This window comes from Neomonachus schauinslandi, chromosome 2 (assembly GCF_002201575.2).
Source record: "Neomonachus schauinslandi chromosome 2, ASM220157v2, whole genome shotgun sequence".
Classification (NCBI taxonomy): Eukaryota; Metazoa; Chordata; class Mammalia; order Carnivora; family Phocidae; genus Neomonachus; species Neomonachus schauinslandi.
This window is the reverse complement of record NC_058404.1, coordinates 122,040,069-122,057,959: the sequence shown is the minus strand read 5'-3', so window position 1 is coordinate 122,057,959 and position 17,891 is coordinate 122,040,069. Positions and strand designations below refer to the sequence as shown.

The 17,891-nt window shown below is 36.7% G+C and overlaps 1 protein-coding gene across 1 annotated transcript in view; it reads left to right on the top strand.

Moving 5' to 3' along the window:
- The window catches only part of LOC110572140 (microsomal triglyceride transfer protein), a 56,342-nt gene that overhangs the window by 21,809 nt on the left and 16,642 nt on the right, over positions 1-17,891 (top strand). The window contains exons 6-12 of the mRNA XM_044912666.1: positions 1,301-1,408; positions 2,626-2,742; positions 3,166-3,305; positions 5,095-5,245; positions 7,354-7,511; positions 11,094-11,262; positions 12,076-12,183. Coding sequence (XP_044768601.1) covers positions 1,301-1,408; positions 2,626-2,742; positions 3,166-3,305; positions 5,095-5,245; positions 7,354-7,511; positions 11,094-11,262; positions 12,076-12,183 — 951 coding nt within the window. The remainder of the gene's footprint in view (positions 1-1,300; positions 1,409-2,625; positions 2,743-3,165; positions 3,306-5,094; positions 5,246-7,353; positions 7,512-11,093; positions 11,263-12,075; positions 12,184-17,891) is intronic.

Here is a 17,891-nt window from a genome sequence, read left to right as displayed (position 1 = left end):
CACCATTCCAGTTCCTTTTTAACCTGGACAAACATAATTCCAACTTCTATAGGTTCGTTCAGTATAATGACTAAAATTGATTGCTGGATAAAGTACCTAGTAAATTTGTCACTAGGCAGAGTATACATAGAAAATACAGAGAAGAGATTTGAGGCACTTGTTTGGCTAATTCAGGCAACATATTCTCTTCTAAGGTATGAGAGAATTTTCATATAGGTTGCATTGTTCAGATTGGTATTAACTGAATTCATTGCATAATTACTGAGCTTTCTGTTTTGCTTGAGAAATCATGGTTGGTTTCAAAGAGAATAGGAAGGCATTCAGGATATTTCCAGTAGGAATGCTCAGCTATAATTACCATAGATCTTGGGGATTTTTACAAGGAAGCCATATCCATCCTCTACTTCTAAATTGTGTGAGGTGTTTGGAGTTAATACAGGGTGAAAAGTAACAGACCTTCCAGAAAATTCTTTGTATTTTTATTCTTGTTTCTTAAACATGACCTAAATTATCAAAATGGTATGAGACATTGTCATCACCCCTGGGCCTATAAATATCAAGGATAAAACAAAGCTAAGCCATTGACTATTACAGACAAGTCACAGTCATTCTCCTCATTTCAACCTCATTTCCTGCCTTCTGAAGGGACTCAAAGCAGTGCCTGTGGCAGGCCATGCAATGGTAGCAATCTCAACCTCAAATCCTCCAACCATCTCTATCTCCTTATATCAAGGGTCAACATGAATGCTCTGGAGGGTCAGAGAAAGTCACCCCTGTGGAATTTTGTCCATGGGCATTATGACCATGTGTAGGTGCTGGTCATAGCCCTTAGAGGTTGTGCTAAGCTCATGAGTGTCAAGTATGGTAATTGCCATTCTCTTCCAATAATTGATTTCTTTGTTATTTTAAACATTGGTTCATTTTTTTTCAGGCAGAGTTACAGGTAGGGAACATGTTGATATGTTCAAAGAAAATATTCCTGATCTCTCTTCCTTGGGCAATCCTTCTTGCTTTCACAGAAATCCCAGTCTAAATCGGTGTACTTTTTCCTTCCCTAGGTATGTCCATCATGTTCAGAGCCTTAATTGTCTGTCTCCCAGAATTTTATATTTTCATGGTCTAGCTTCTTAGGAACTTAAATAACATCTTTTCATAAAAAAAGAAATCCCAGCTTTGGAGTAACAGATCTCTGTGTCCCAGATTGATAGGGGTGAAAATCTGATCTTTCCTGCTAATTATTTAACCAAATTGATAAATGATGCATTTTTGCTTCATATATGTTTGTCTTTTTTTCCCCCAGGTCAAAGAGTTCTACTCATATCCAAATGAGCCAGTGGCCATAGAAAATCTCAAGAGAGGCCTGGCTAGCCTATTTCAGATGCAGTTAAGCTCTGGAACCACCAACGAGGTACTTATTAATATTAAGGATCCAGAATATTATTTGTCAATAGTTACCAAAATTGCTCATATGGAGCAATATGAATAGAAATTTGTAGAAATTCAGTAAAAAAGTTACTACTATGGTAATGCTCAGAAAAGGTGAGTAGCATGGTTAAGTCTCACTTACATGTGAAAAAATCGCCATTTACCCCAATTTGTACTGAAATACAGGGTGAAAGAAATTAGAATCCATTATATTAAGGAATATAATCCATTATATTAAGGACTTATGGAATGACTAAACGATAGAGATATAGAAAACGTTGGGGAGCATTTCAATGGCGTCACTGTACATCACTATCCCATGGGGACCTTATTTAAGATACAGATTCCCTGCAGAGATTCTGATTCAATAGATCAGGGAGGACCTGAGCATCTGTATTGTAAGTTTTCTCAGATAGTTTGGACGCACTGTCAGTTTGGGGAACCAGTGGTCTATACCAACCCCTTTCATTTTACAGATGAAGAAACTGAGGTTAAACTAGAGAGGTTAAGTGGCTCCCCCAGTATCACACTTTGAGCCAAAGGCAGAGCTGAGTCTGAGTTACCTGTTCTGAATTCAGCCAACCCATGAGTGGGTGAGAAAATCTAATTGGCAGGGCTGGGCCAAGGGAGTATTGGGTAGTTTACTAGAATAAAGGCTACGTGTGGTGCTGGTCAAGACCCAAGGGAAGGCTCAGAGAAGCTAAGCAATCTGTACTGATATACATTTGCCCATACTCAAATTGTTAATGTGACTTATAACGAGTTGAATTAATCCCACAAGTTTTTAAGGATTTCTAATTATATTCAGCTAGTCAAAGAGCGTGTGCACACACATACTCACATCTAGATACAGCATTAAAAGTCAAATCCCCTTTCCACATAATTATCCACTTACCAGAGGTTTTGATTATGACCAGGCCATTTGTCCAATTCTTACTAGATGTTAGAGAGAAGTAGGAAATCCTTTATTTTTACTGGGGCAATAGAAGGTGCTGATAAGACTCAACAAAAGAGGATGGAAAAGAATCCACATGCTTCAGGAAACACTGAATTCTTCCTAACCTTCTGTCTTGTCAGCCTGGACAAAAAAGCAGTCTCCCATGGCAATATCAGGAACCCCAGTTTTCAGGCTGCTTCCCACTAGAATTTGAACGATCCATGTGACAATCCCAAAAGTTGTATTTTTACTTTTCTTTTTAGGTAGATATCTCTGGGGATTGTAAGGTGACATACGAGGCTCATCAGGACAAAGTGACCAAAATTAAGGCCTTGGATTCATGCAAAATAGAGAGGTCTGGATTTACAACCTCAAATCAGGTATGATTGATATCACCCTCTTTAAGGCATCCAAGTAATTACATTTTGTAGAGATTAATTTAAAATAATAGAAGAATAAGGTAACAATATAATTTGGGAACATTTATAATTTTTAGTTTAGGGTATTGTTTCACACAATACCAAATGAAAAAGGTTTATTTTCATATGTTATAAGTTTGGGTGGTGAAGGGAAGGTGTTAAGAGGAAGCTCTTGAGCACTGGGTGTTATACGCAAACAATGAATCATGGAACACTACATCAAGAACTAATGATGTAATGTACGGTGCTTAACATAACAAAATAAAATTAAAAAAGAGGAAGCTCTTTTGAAGATTAGAAGAGAGTTTGCTATTTGACTTGATTCAAAGATAAAAAGCTGATTGTTACAACTCCAAATATTTATTTATTTATGTATTTATTTAGGTCTTGGGCGTCACTTCAAAAGCCACATCTGTCACTACCTATAAGATAGAAGACAGCTTTGTTATAGCTGTGTTCGCAGAAGAGACACATGCTTTTCGGATGAATTTCCTACAAACCATTGCAGGCAATATAATATCAAAGTAAGATAATGATGAAATTTAAATTTTCTTTCCTATTCTTTGATATATTATTATATTTGGTTTTTAAATATACATGTTAGAAATGTTAAATGTATGTATGTTTTATATATATATTATATATATAGTGCTTCCTTAGTTTGACTGTTAGTTTCTTGGAAACTGTGATTATATCTTGTTCACCTTTAGTTTTCACATCATCTACAATAATATATGGCATATATTAAATACTGTTTTTAATAGAATTTCATTTAAAATTATATCAATCATTTATTGAATAGATTTACATTTTAAAAAAGCAAACTACCTGATTCATTCTAGTTTATTTTCTAATTTCTCTGTCAGATCTTTCCAATGGTAAGGTTAAAAAGTGGTGGCGTTTGCATGTTTTCTCCTTGAGATTTCTGTTGTTGTTGTTGTTGTTTATGTTGTTGTTGTTAAGAAACACATAAAAAGTTGTTATTGTTGTAAGAAACACATAAAAAGTTCCATAGTAAAGTGATACGACAGAATTTTTGTATTTTTGATTTATAATACCATATTCAAGCCCGTTATTTCAGTGTGTGAAAATTTCTCTGGTCAGAAGTTCTCAGGGGCTTAAGAACTAGAACTTTCAAATCTAAGAGTATATGTTATTTTCAGATTTTAATTTAGAAGATTTCCTAGCATTAAATGTATTCTATCTTATGCCATCGCTTGTCAAATGCTTTCTCTCAAGTAGCTCTAATATCAGAGGGCAGTGGATGCAAAGGCTTGGGAGAAGTGCCTCAAACTATAAATGCTTGAAATTTTTTTTGAAGTTTCATCTGGATAGAATTTTGCATTTTACTTTGCACCATATTGTTTTCATGTATTTTCATATAAAATAAATATTTTAAATTACTTATCAGGTCTATCAGGTTTCCACTGCCCTACAGCAAACCACTCCCAATGTAGTAGTGCAAAAAGCAGCAGTCATTTTATTATTCTGTCAGAATTCTGGGTCTTGCCTTGGCTCAGCGAGGCACTCCTTGTTTGGTGTCTGTTCTACAGTGGCAGTCACTGACCAGAGCTGGTTCAAAGGTTGCTCCCTCACCTATTTGTTATCTGGACTGGGAAGACTCAAACTACTGAGGCTCCCCAAGCATTTCTCTTTGTCAACATGTGGCCTTTCAGAATGGTGGCTTCAGGGAGCCAGGCTTTGTACATGGCAGCTCAAGTCTCCAAAGGGATATGTGCTGCTGACATTCCAGATGAAAGCTGAATTTCCTTTTAAGATTTAGCCTTAGAAGTCAAGTAGTTTCCTTCCATTCTCCCTCTCTTAGTTGGGGAAAATCACAGAGTCCTGCCCAGGATCAAGGATAGGGATGCAGACTCTACCTCTTGATGGGAGAGAGACAAGGTTCTGAAAGAGTATTTCAGGCAAAAATATCATGGAAGCCATTTTCAGTAAATAAGATTTTTCTTAATTGTCTTAGTTAATAAGTGGTTGTATGGATGATATTTTCAGAAAGCAGGGCTAAATTTAAAAGAAGTGACATCACATAATCTTCTTCAGCATCCAGGCAAGTTTTCTTCCCTGTATTCTCTTAAATCCAGACTTTTATTTTCAAACCTTTGAGTAAAATTGTTGTTCCAGAAAGATTTCATAATTATCTTGAGGTTTCTGCTACTGAGATATTGCAGTTTGAAAGACATGGACTTACATAGTGTGAATAAATTAGTATCTGGTTTGCCAAAAGAATGGCAATCAGTAGCTTGTTCACTCAAAATAAAGCTGCTAATGTGATATTTCTCTTCCTTGGTTGTGCAGGCAGAAATTAGAGCTGAAGACCACTGAAGCAGGCCCAAGACTGATACCTGGAAAGCAGGTTGCAGCCATAATTAAAGCAGTTGATTCGGAGTACAGGGCCCTTCCCATTGTGGGACAGGACTTCCAGAGCGAGTGTAAAGGATGCTCTTCTGTAAGTGTGAACAGCTGCGTTGTGTGGTCAGATAGGGGAATTATCGTGGCTTAAAATTCGATTTTCCTTTTGTCTCCAATGGAAGCTTCAGTTAATTCTTTGAAGAAAGTTTATAAAGAGCTACCAGTCGCCACTGAATTCTAATGGCCCTAGTAACAATATGCACACAAGGTGAGGTGTAATCCAACAATAATTAACAAATAACTACCATCCACTCATTTCAAATTACAAATGTTATGACTTAAGGGCAACTTCTGAATAGTAGTACCTAGAATGCAGTGGGGGATAAAGGTTCTAACGAAGTTCGGGGAAAGCATATAGTGTCAAGAGCATGGACAGGGATCTGAATCCTGAAAGTTCTACTACTGAGTAGCAGTATGTCCTCAGGTGAAATATTTAACTGAGCTCAGTGTTCTGAGTGCTGCTGTCAGGACTAAAAAAGGATACCAAGCTCCCTGCTAAATTAGGAAACACTTCTTTACCACACCCCAACTCCCCTACAATTACGACAGAAATGAGATAGCACACCTTCAAGGCAAAATGTAGATCATCATAACATTTTAAGTCCAACAAAGAGAAATTTCATTTATCTCATGAGTCAGTTGTGATGATGACCATAGATAGGACCTTAGGGTCTAGCATTTCCTAATACTTAGCCTCTTGTCAGGAGAGCAAACCCCTGGCTTCATGCTCTGTTGGTAGCTACCAGAAGATGCTGTTCCCTTGGTGTTCAGAGAAGTAGAATTATCAAGAACTAATATCATAATTTGCTTAAAGTACAAGACATTAAGTCCTTGCTAATTTCTCAAATTTATCAAATTGAACTAAGGGAAAAACAAAAAGAAAGAATCATCATTCTCAAATCTTATTTTTTATTTGTTTTTCTTCCATATAACAGTTAATGTTCCAGTGTAATTTTCTAATGTGTCATACAAAGGTGGAAATTATTTAGGAAAGTGACTGATGAAACCAATCATCTTTTTTAATGCTGTGAACTATTAATTTCTCTCCCCCATGTTTATTAAAAATTATAAGCCATTTTAGATGTTTGATAATTACTTCTTCATTATTGTAGGAGGGGTTTATGTCTTTGAGGAATTGCTTTTGCAGTTTCAGTACACTGTCACCATTGCAACCCTTTAAAGAAAAAAAATCTGAATTCACACTGGTGTGCTCTCTGCCCTCAGAAATGACCCAGTAGATTTTTAGCTAAGAATAGCTGGAATTTTGCTCTGGAATATCCTCCTAAGATTAGATAACCAAAAGAGATTTGAAAAAGAAAAAATGTGTCTATTGCTCATTAAAGGAGTGAATAATTTAAATATTTGTAGCATACTGATTACCCCAGACCTCTTAGACTGCTGGAGGTCACTAATGGGATTAAACACATTATTTACAACTGGGGGAAAAGTGGTAAACTAGGAAAAATCAGTTATTTAATATATTTCAAGGCCAGAATATGTCACTAATTAGAATTATTTACTATTGTTAAAATCATAATAGAATAAGATAGTATGAGAATTACCTTTATCTAAATACTACTCTACTTAACATGTAAGTAATGAACAATTCAGACCTCAGCATAGTTAAACATTGCATGTCATAAAAACAATAAAATAAAGAGAACAGGGAGCTCAAGTTATTACAAAGACTGATTTTCAGTGAGGTCCCAGTACGTAAGAAACCTGACACAATAATTCAGCAGTTTTATTTTTTTTCCCCTTCCAACATCTCCTGCTATCAGCGAAAATCCTGCACAGTTGCAGGATGGTAGTCAAAGCCTGGCCTTAGGTATAGTTCCTTTGGTGTAACAAATGACCTTATAGGCCCAAAAGCCTCGGTTCTTTGGAGCTAAGTACTAACAGACAAAAATGGTCCTCCTGCAGAGGAATCGCACACAGGGTCAGCAGGCCTCTAGATTTGTCTCTGAGAGTCACAGGAATGTGAGAGGGGCAGGAGGCAATCAGGGATATGGAGGTAAGATGCAACAAGCTTCTTTTGCTTGTCAGTTACAAGGCAAGATTTCTTTCTGGGGAGAACATCCCTTGACAATGCGGATGTCCAGAATCCCGAATGGGGTGTGAGCTTGCAGCCGTGTTTCTTTGCAGCTCGCAGAGCAATGGCAGTCAACCAGAAAACACCTGCAGCCTGACCAGCTCTCCAAGGCTGAGGCTGTCAGAAGCTTCCTGGCCTTCATTCAGCGCCTCCGGACAGCAAAGAGAGAAGAGATCCTCCAAATCCTCAAGGCTGAAAACAAGGAAGTGTTGTAAGTTCCCCAGTCTGGTGTGGGGTTGTCTGTAGAAAAGCATTTCTGGGTTATTGGTTTCTTATTAAGAAAGACCCCTTTTAACCAAATGCCCAACTTCCAAATCAATTATTGTGCTGTTTTTATATTTTCATCAAAGAGTTAATGCCACAATACAGTAATTTAACAATTACTTGACCAGAAATGTGCTAAAACAAAGTTTTAGCAGTGACTGAGAATGAACATTTTTTGAGTGTTTATGAGTTTAAATCAGGTCTAAATTGGTTCATAGATAAGGGAGGGCAGGGCTTCATCTTGACACCAGGATGTATGTGCTGCCCCCCTGTGTGTGGACCTATTAATTTACATTTGAAAAGATTCTAGAGTTGGATTATAAAAACCAAAAAAGAGTATGACTTTTCAATTGAAAAATGTAATTTTATTAAAGATCCAGTGATCATACCCATCAAAGCCATTTTTTTTTATATAGAAAATTGAGAACTAAGGTAGTCAAAAGAAATCTGTGTGTTATTTGAACGTTTGCTGAAAGTGTGATTCATTGACATGCATAATAAAGAGAGTTGACTTAATTCTCAGATTTACTTTGTAAATACAAGTGGTTTTTGTCTGTAATATAGAATTTGTAAATACAAATTCAACTGTATAATATTAATTGCCCTAATGATACAGAAAGTGGTTCAATTAATTTGACAGTCAAAACTAGCCATTAACATAATAAAAAATGGAAATTGGCCAACACACACACACACACACACACACACACACAGTACCAGTAGCCATAGTCCCTGAGTTCAAAGGACTCAATTCTCCAAGAAGAGAATTGAGATTTTTTTCAAGAAGTCTATTTATTCTTGATTATATTTATTTACTTGCCTTGAGGACATTTTTAAAATTGATAGGAATTCCATATGACTAACCAGAATTGGTTGCTCTCTTCAAAAAATAAATATTTAAACCAGAAGTTGAAAGATACACAAAGTTAGAGATTCTCAGACTCCTGTTTTAATCATCGAACTTTAAGATCTATTTGTAGGGTGATTTGTCTTTATAGGAAAAGCAAAGATACTGACAAGAAAAGTTTAAAAATTGGCTATTAGTTTAGAATGGAGATTGAATTAAACTTTAACCTTATTTTTCTCCTAAAAGTCGTAAGGTAGCAATTATTTGGATAATTTCATGATGTATTTTCTACATCAGATTACAGGTTTCTCCTGCTACCCAAAAGTAGAGCCTCCTATGAAACCTTTTGTAACCCGAAATGGTGTAAAGCAAAGAATTACCATTAATTTACATGGAAAAATTTTAAGCATTTCCAGACTGGAAAAAATAACCTCTCTTAGGTTTTACTAATACCTTAGGACATATCTTGCAAATGGATACACAAAATAAATCAAGATAAAGCCCAGATGCTCATAGACACAGTTCTAAGCTATGGTGGCCTGATGCTGAGATGCTGAGTGTAGTTCCCTGGGAAGGGGCTTGGTGGGGCCACACTCGCTGCTCAGGGTGCACACTGCCTTTGTAACGGGCTTGCTGCAAAACATGTTGAATGCTATTTTGCTTTTAACCTTTTTTTTGGTAAAAGCAAAAATTCTCTTCAGATTTCTTTTGGTTACTAAAAACAGGTACTAATCTAGGTCTTTTGTAAAAGCACAGTAGCCTAACACAAACTTTGGAAAAGCAGGGGATACTTATATTTACATAATATTATACCATATAATGTGTAACCCACATATAGTGTAGTGTAATAGAAAGGATACTAGGATGAATTAAAATCAGAAGACCTAGTTTTTTTTAAAGATTTATTTATGAGGAGGGGGAGGGGCAGAGGGAGAGAGTCTCAAGCAGATACCCCGCGGGGCAGGGAGCCCCACACGGGGCTCGTTCCCAGGACCCTGAGATCATGACCTGAACCGAAATCAAGAGTCAACACCTAACCAGCTGAGCCACCCAGGTGACCCTGGAAGACCTGGTTTTTAATTTTGACCTCCAACAGTGTACAACCTTTGAGCAAATTGTTTACGTTTAGCCTCTCCAAGCCTCACTTTCAACATCTGTAAAATACGGAGAATAATTCCTTCTATTTATTATAGCATAGTGGAAGACACGGTGGTGGAATGTAACATTTCCCGAAGTGTCCATTGTGTGTATCCTGTAATTTGCAGAATACTAACAAGTATGCCAAGAGGAAAGAATTCTGTGAGCAACTGAGTTGGAAAAATGCTGGGTGAAATCAAATCAAATAGTTTTCTTGGCTGTGGAAATTTTCAACATCTTCAATCGTAAATTATTACATATAAGTTTCCTTAAACATTTTCTAAACTTAAATAATCTTGAAGATCCCTTTCCTTACATCATTTCATAGGACTAGAATCACGTGGAAAAAAACACTTTGAGAAATACTAATGTATTTAAAATATCATGGATACCAGAGTCAGAAAAACCTGAGTTCCAACCCCAGCTATACACTTAACGGCTGTGGGGCCTTGAACATCTCTGAGTCTGTTTCTTCATACGTAAGGGGGAATATTAGCATTTAACTGACAGAGATGTTTCATGGATTAAATGAAGTAATTGTATTAATAACATCCTATTATTGAGTGTTCTAAGTGCTCTACATAGATTATGTAATCTAATCCTCCCAACAATTCTAAGGTAACCACTATTTTTAGCCCCATCTTACAGACAAAGAAATGAAAGCAAAAGAGAAGTGGCACACCTAAAATTTCTGGTGCAGTACTTGCGTAATAGGCACCTAATAAATATTCTCTCTCAGTCTCTGCTTCATTTACTACTAGGTTTTTGTTAGGAACAAAACGATAGAGTGCAAGTGTATCTTTTTTTTAAAGTATAAAGCACTAAACACATGTATGGTGTGTTTATACAATGTGGAATAAACTTACATACATAATATATTCATTAGTATGACAACTAATTTCAGAAATTTTACCATCCCAGACTCAACCAGATTCCTGATGACTGCTGTACGTAATTAGAATTAGGAGTTCTGCTCTGTCCACACATAGCCATTATGGTTGAACATTGAACATGAACATGGTAACTATACCATGGTACTTTTTATTTTTAGAAAAAATGAACAACATCTTCTCCCTCAGATATAAATTAAAGTTAAAAGGATTTCCCATCTTTTCTTTAAATAATACTGCCTGAGTTAAATTAGGCATTTGAGAAATGTGTACATTTGCAAAGCTAATTAGATAAAAGAGAATCAGTATTTGAGACCATAACTGTGATGTTTGACTCATAGAGAAAAGAATTTGAACCTAATTTATAATTTGCCTGTATAATTTTGATGTACAAATTTCCAAATTATGTTTGGCTTAGGCTATTACAGTAAAATTAGTTTGTATATTCTGAGTATACATTGAATTAGAGAGGGAGGCATTAAAGGAGAGGTTTAAAATAAAATGGGGGGTCTTTTTGAGAAAGTCATTCATTTGTTGTTTGTTTATATAAAAAAATTTCACTTATTTAGGAAACTCAAATCAGTGGAGAGTCTGTGAATGATAGAGATTTAAATAATTCCTTAAACTGATATCCATGACTCTCCCTTTTTTGTAGACCTCAACTGGTGGATGCTGTCACCTCTGCTCAGACTTCAGACTCATTAGACGCCATTTTGGACTTTCTGGATTTCAAAAGCGACAGTAGCATTATCCTCCAGGAGAGGTTTCTCTATGCCTGTGGATTTGCCTCCCATCCGGATGAAGAACTCCTAAGAGCCCTCATTGTAAGTCAAATGAACACTGGAAAAATAAAGGCTCTCAGCTACTAAAAAGCTCATTAAGAATCTAGGCAGTAATTGGATTATTTTCTATCCATTAATCCATTAATTTTAGTAAACTGTTTCACATAGTGTCTTCTTTGCACTTCCTCTAAAGTCACATAAACTGTATGGTAAGGAAATTTAAAGATTATATTCACGTATCATATAATTAGACATAGAACAAAATTTCAGAGATGAATCTTGGTTATGCTTCAGAAATTGATTTTAAAAGATTTGTTTTGACTTCAAAAGTCTTCATGGCATCTAATATACAATACATTGAAGAGATACAATTCCTCCAATATTAAAAAATTTACATTGGAAACAAAAGTTAGACTTCTCTTGGATCCAAGATTTAAAAACAAAATGTGTACTTATCCACTTATGATCTAGTGGAATAACTCATAATCTTTTTGGAAAATGAGACCATTTGAGGACCTGATAAATCAATGAAGCTCCTCTTCACCCATACGCAAAATTTTACAGACTATTTTTTTGGTTCACTGACGCAGTGAACCCAATCCATAAACCCCTCAGGAGTTCACAGACCCATGTTAAGAAGACCTGGAGAGGAGAGAGTCTATTAATTCTTCAATTTAAAATAGAAAGTGAATTTGTAAGTGTCCCCAAATCAAAATTTTCAATTTGCTATCTAGGAACATAAAAACATTTTCCTTAGACATAGGTTATGTTGCATCTTAAAAAAATTTTCTAAAAATGTCCCTTGGAAATGTTTAAATGTTTTGATAACCTATTTTATCTCTGTTTGGTTAATAGAGTAAGTTCAAAGGTTCCTTTGGGAGCAATGACATCAGAGAAACTGTTATGATCATCATTGGGGCCCTCGTCAGGAAGCTGTGTCAGAATGAAGGCTGCAAGCTCAAAGTAAGTGCAAATCCAATCTCATGTATTATATAGTTCCGGATCATTCTGTGTCATACTCACTGAGCTGCCTATCACTGGCACTCCTAATCTCCCTTACCCTACTCCACTTTCCCTATTTCATAGCAATTATTATCATCTAACATACTTTAGAATTCAGTTATTCATGACATTTATGCTTATTTCTGTCTCCCACTGAAATGTAAGTTCCATGCAGAAATGGATCTTTGTCTTGTTAACACCAATTGCTTAAAATAATTGCTGATGCATAGATAACATTCAACAAATACTTGCTAAAGAGTGAATAGTCTATTAATCCTTCACCGATATATATTTATTGAATGCCCACTACATATGTGGCTTTCAATGGCATGTATGATATAGTTCTTTTTCTTAGAAAAATATTAGACTCCAGGGCTATCTCCTAGAGGAGAACTTTTTTAAAAAGGTTTATTTATTTATTTTAGAGGGAGACCAGGAGAGAAAGAGAGTATGAGTGGGAATGGCAAAGGGAGAGGGGGAGAGAATCCTAAGCAGACTCCGCGCCAAGCATGGAGCCCTACGTAGGGCTTGGTCTCACAACCCTGAGATCATGACCTGAGCGGAAACCAAGAGTCAGATGCTTAACCGACTGGAGTGCCCTGGGGAATTTAATAAGTGTGGTTTGCAGTTTTGAGTTTTGATGGAGGGAATTTTGTTACTTCTGATTACCCAGAGCTTTACATTTTGTTTTTAATTTCATTTGCTCAAAGCTTCTCCATTTGTCTGAGTGGACTATTAATTTTAACATCTTTCTCATAAAAAAACCAAAACCTCACTTTGTAAGCTTAACTAGTTATAGAAAATCCAAATGGATTAATATCCAACACAGCCTATCTTTCTGGATAGATTTGCAAATAGATTAAAGATGCAAATAGATTAAAGATGCTGAATATATAAAAAGTCTTTTTTGGTCCACATTCATTATACAGTCAGCTTCTAGTCAGCATTTTTCTTCTCTCTCAAAAAAGACATCACTATATTATTTTGCTTGCTGAGTGCTTGCTCTTAAAAATAATAGGGAGAACATTCTTGAAATAGTGCCAAAACAGACAACCCAAACTAGAAAGCCACCTAAGTAGGAAAAAGATTACTAAAAAAAAATTGGCTTTGAAAGTGTTTGAACATCAGCCTAGTGAGTTCTGGCAGAGATCAAATTTGTATTATTTCTATGACATCAAAGAACTATGACTTCTTATACTTTTTCAATTTCCATAATTATTTGAATAGCCGATTTACTTCAGTAATCATATATCAAATATCTTGACTAAAGACAAAGTTCACATATGAAAACATCCATTCAGCAGAATTTAATAAGTATCTACTCTGTTCTAGGGGTGATGTTAATCCCTTAATATAAAGATGCATAAAATATTCTACCATCCTCAAAGAACTCCCAGTCCATTTATCAAATACAAACAAAAAATAATATTGAAATATAAACAAAGTGCTTTGAGAATACAGAATATATGGCAGACTATTCTGTTTGGGGGTGCTGGAGAAGGTTTCACCAAAATAGTAATATTTAAGCTTTGTCTAGAAGAGCTTTTTAGGTGAAGAGATGATAGTATGGAATGAAGGATATTCTAGGAAAAATACAACAATGCATGAAAAGGCCCAAAGTCAAAATGGGTCTGGTATGCCTGAGAACAGTGAGAAATTCTGTGGAGCTGGAGCACAAAGTATTCATATTTGTGGGGCAGATGGGTGAGAGTAGAGCACAGGAAAAAATGGAAGAGAGAAAAGAAGTTGGATCTTTATTAATGAGAAGCTAACAAGTCTGGCCATTACTCCAAAGAGAGAGGGGAGAATGGTATGTTTTTAGGCAGGTACCTGAATGAGATGCTCAGATTTTTTTTTTTAAATTTATAAAGAAGCAGACTGTAGGGACTGGCTGTTGACTAGATTGGAGCCAGCAAGATCTGATTGGAAATATTTACAACAACCGGACAAAAATTAGTAAAGGTCTGAATTAACATAGCGGCAGTAGGGTGAGAGAAGGAGACAGATTCAAGAGTCATTTAGGAGGTAGAGTTAATAGTACTCAGTGATGACTGATGGGGAGATGTGGGGAGTGTGAAAGAAGTAAGAAGCTGGGTGACTAGTAAGGTTCCAGGGTAGGGTACTAGGTGTGGTGATGTCAACCACTTAAGTAAGGTTTATAGAACCTAGTTTGGGATTGGGAGATAGGTAGAACTATGAATTTGTTTTGGCCATGTTAAGTTTGAAATCCTCTGGGCCACCAAGTTGAGTTGTCCAAAGGGCAGATGGCCACAGCCACCTGAAGCCCAGAAGAGGAGTTAGGGCCAGGGACAGGGTGGCTGCAACCTTGGGAGAGAGTAGAATGTAGCATGAGAAGGAAACTGAACAAAGGATTAAATGTAAAATTTTGCTGAAAACGGGATAGCCAAATTCTCATCACATCTTTAAAGTGTAAGACTGTTGAATCACAGACCTGTACCTCGTTGAAACAAATAATACATTATATGTTAAAAAAAAAAAAAAAAAAGAAGAAGAGAGCGGGAGGGGAAGAATGAAGGGGGGGGAATCGGAGGGGGATACAAACCATGAGAGACTATGGACTCTGAGAAACAAACTGAGGGTTCTAGAGGGGAGGGTGGTGGGGAGATGGGTTAGCCTGGTGATGGGTATTAAAGAGGGCACGTTCTGCATGGAGTACTGGGTGTTATGCGCAAACAATGAATCATGGAACACTACATCAAAAACTAATGATGTAATGTATGGGGATTAACATAACATAATAAAATTTTTTTAAAAAGTTATCTTGTAGGTAGCTTAAAATTAGCCCCTATCACTGTCATTCAATTTTGTTAATGTTTTTGGGCAGCTTTGGGCATGTGCTGTGATGAGCACTGGGTGTTACACGTAACTAATGAATCATTGAACACTACATCAAAAACTAATGATGTACTATACAGTGGCTAACTGAACATAATAAAAAAATGCATCTTTGAAGATAATTAGTCACCAGATGGACTGTTGTAAATGTTCACATTTGACTTTCAACTTTCTGCTGTGGAATATTCATCTACCTCTAGCCTACATCGAAGACATATGAATAGAAAGAAAATGATGTATTCTCAGCAAAAATTTAGGGTATCTGCTGGGCATAAAATACTTTTACTGCCCAAAAGGTACCTGCCATCCTATCGAGTGCTAAATTTTTTCAGCCTTACTAGCATGAAAGCTCTTGCCTGCCCCATGGCAGTCGGAACGGCAGCTAGACAAGTTTACTCACTGAGTACAAAGCCCCCTATCTCTTTCTTATTAGTTTTTTGTCACATTTTGACCTCCTTGCATCCTAATTGCATTTTTCCCCAAATTTGTATTTGAAAAAATTCAAACCTACAGAAAAGTTGTAAGAATAGCATAATTCCATGACCATCTGTGTACCCTTCACCTAGATTTGCCAATTTTTAACATCTTGCATATTTCCAGTATCTCACTCTGTTTTATCTCATTTTATTTGTATTTTGATTGAACCATGTGAGAGAGGGTTGCAGATATCTGGCATTTTACCCCTAAGTGCTTTTACTTATTACGTAAGTGCTATTGCATCTAGGCCCTTACGATGGACAAAATACATATATCTATACTTATTATATGGTGAGTTCATACTGCTATCTTTAATTCCAGCCCAATGCAACAAGCTTCTTTCTCTCCTTTCATTCCATACGTTTATCTTGCTTCTCCTACAGTGAGAACCTTGGTGTTCAAGAACATCAGTATATTGATTTCATTTGCTCAGTCTTAAAACACACACACAATAGTTTTGGAATTGCTACACCAGTATTGCTACAAAAGTCAGACTAAATGAACTTTAAGACTTCATCACAGCTTTTTTTGTTTTTAGAATATGGTTCACTAAGTGTGTACAGAGTTCTATATTCAGAAGTCTCTTGCATCAAGTCTTTGTTATTCTCTTCTGTTTAATTATGTTAGCGGTTTGATATACGCTTATGTTTGTTTGTTTCTGTTTGAATTCAGTTTTGGCAATTTTCCATCCTTGTTGATTTAATTAATTTTACTTCTTGCATATGTGAAATATTAACATGGTTCAAAAGGCAAAACTACATTTTAAAGGCATTCTCAAAGGGGTCCTGTTCCCTTTCCTAGCCCTTCAACCCATTCTTGCCTGCCTCCTCCATGTACCCATTGTCATTAGTTTTTGCTTTTTCCTTCCTGTGTTTCTTTTTGCAACAGTAAGCAGATGTACACACACATTTTTCTTTTTTTTTCTTTCACAAAATACAGCATTCTATATATAGTCTTTTGTAGCTTATTTTTTCCACTTAACAATATACCCTGGAAGTCACCCCATACCATTCTCAGAGATCTTCCTCATTCCTTTTTGTAACTGCCTAATACTTCACTATGTCTATAGACCAATGTATTCAGCATCTCGCGCATATGGTCATGAGCTGGTTTCTACTATTTTGCTATTACAAGTCATGCTGAGATGAATGATCTTAGGCATATTTTTTCTTATTGTTAGAGATGTAGCATCAGGGCTGGGGGTGCTAGAACAAAATGTAGATATGTTAGCTTTTGCCAAATTACCTTCCTTAGGAATTGTATCACTTTATGCTTTCACCAATAATGCATGAGAATGCCTATTTCCCCATAGCCTCAATAGGAAAGTATGTTATCAAACTTTTAAATCTTTTTTTGTACCGATTTTTTATTGTTATGTTAATCACCATACATTACATCATTAGTTTTTGATGTAGTGTTCCGTGATTCATTGTTTGTGCATAACACCCAGTGCTCCATGCAGAACGTGCCCTTTTTAATACCCATTACCAGGCTAACCCATCCTCCCACCCCCCTCCCCTCTAGAACCCTCAGTTTGTTTTTCAGAGTCCATCATCTCTCATGGTTCGTCTCCCCCTCCGATTTCCCCCTCTTCATTCTTCCCCTTCTTTTTTTTTTTTCTTAACATATATTGCATTATTTGTTTCAGAGGTACAGATCTGTGATTCAACAGTCTTGCACAATTCACAGTGCTCACCATAGCACATACCCTCGCCAGTGTCCATCACACAGCCACCCCATCCCTCCCACCCCACCCCCCACTCCAGCCAACCCTCGGTTTGTTTCCTGATACATCATTAGTTTTTGATGTAGTGTTCCATGATTCATTGTTTGTGCATAACACCCAGTGCTCCATGCAGAACGTGCCCTTTTTAATACCCATCACCAGGTTAACCCATCCTCCCACCCCCCTCCCCTCTAGAACCCTCAGTTTGTTTTTCAGAGTCCATCGTCTCTCATGGTTCATCTCCCCCTCCGATTTCCTCCCCTTCATTCTTCCCCTCCTGCTATCTTTTTTTTTTTCTTAACATGTATTGCATTATTTATTTCAGAGGTACAGATCTGTGATTCAACAGTCTTGCACAATTCACAGCACTCACCATAGCACATACCCCCCCAATGTCTATCACCCAGCCACCCCATCCCTCCCACCCCACCCCCCACTCCAGCCTCAGTTTGTTTCCTGAGATTAAGAATTCCTCATATCAGTGAGGTCATATGATACATGTCTTTCTCTGATTGACTTATTTAGCTCAGCATAACACCCTCCAGTTCCATCCACATCGTTGATATTCGGGAGGATAGATGGCGGGGGAGGGGGCCTCCATCAAACTTTT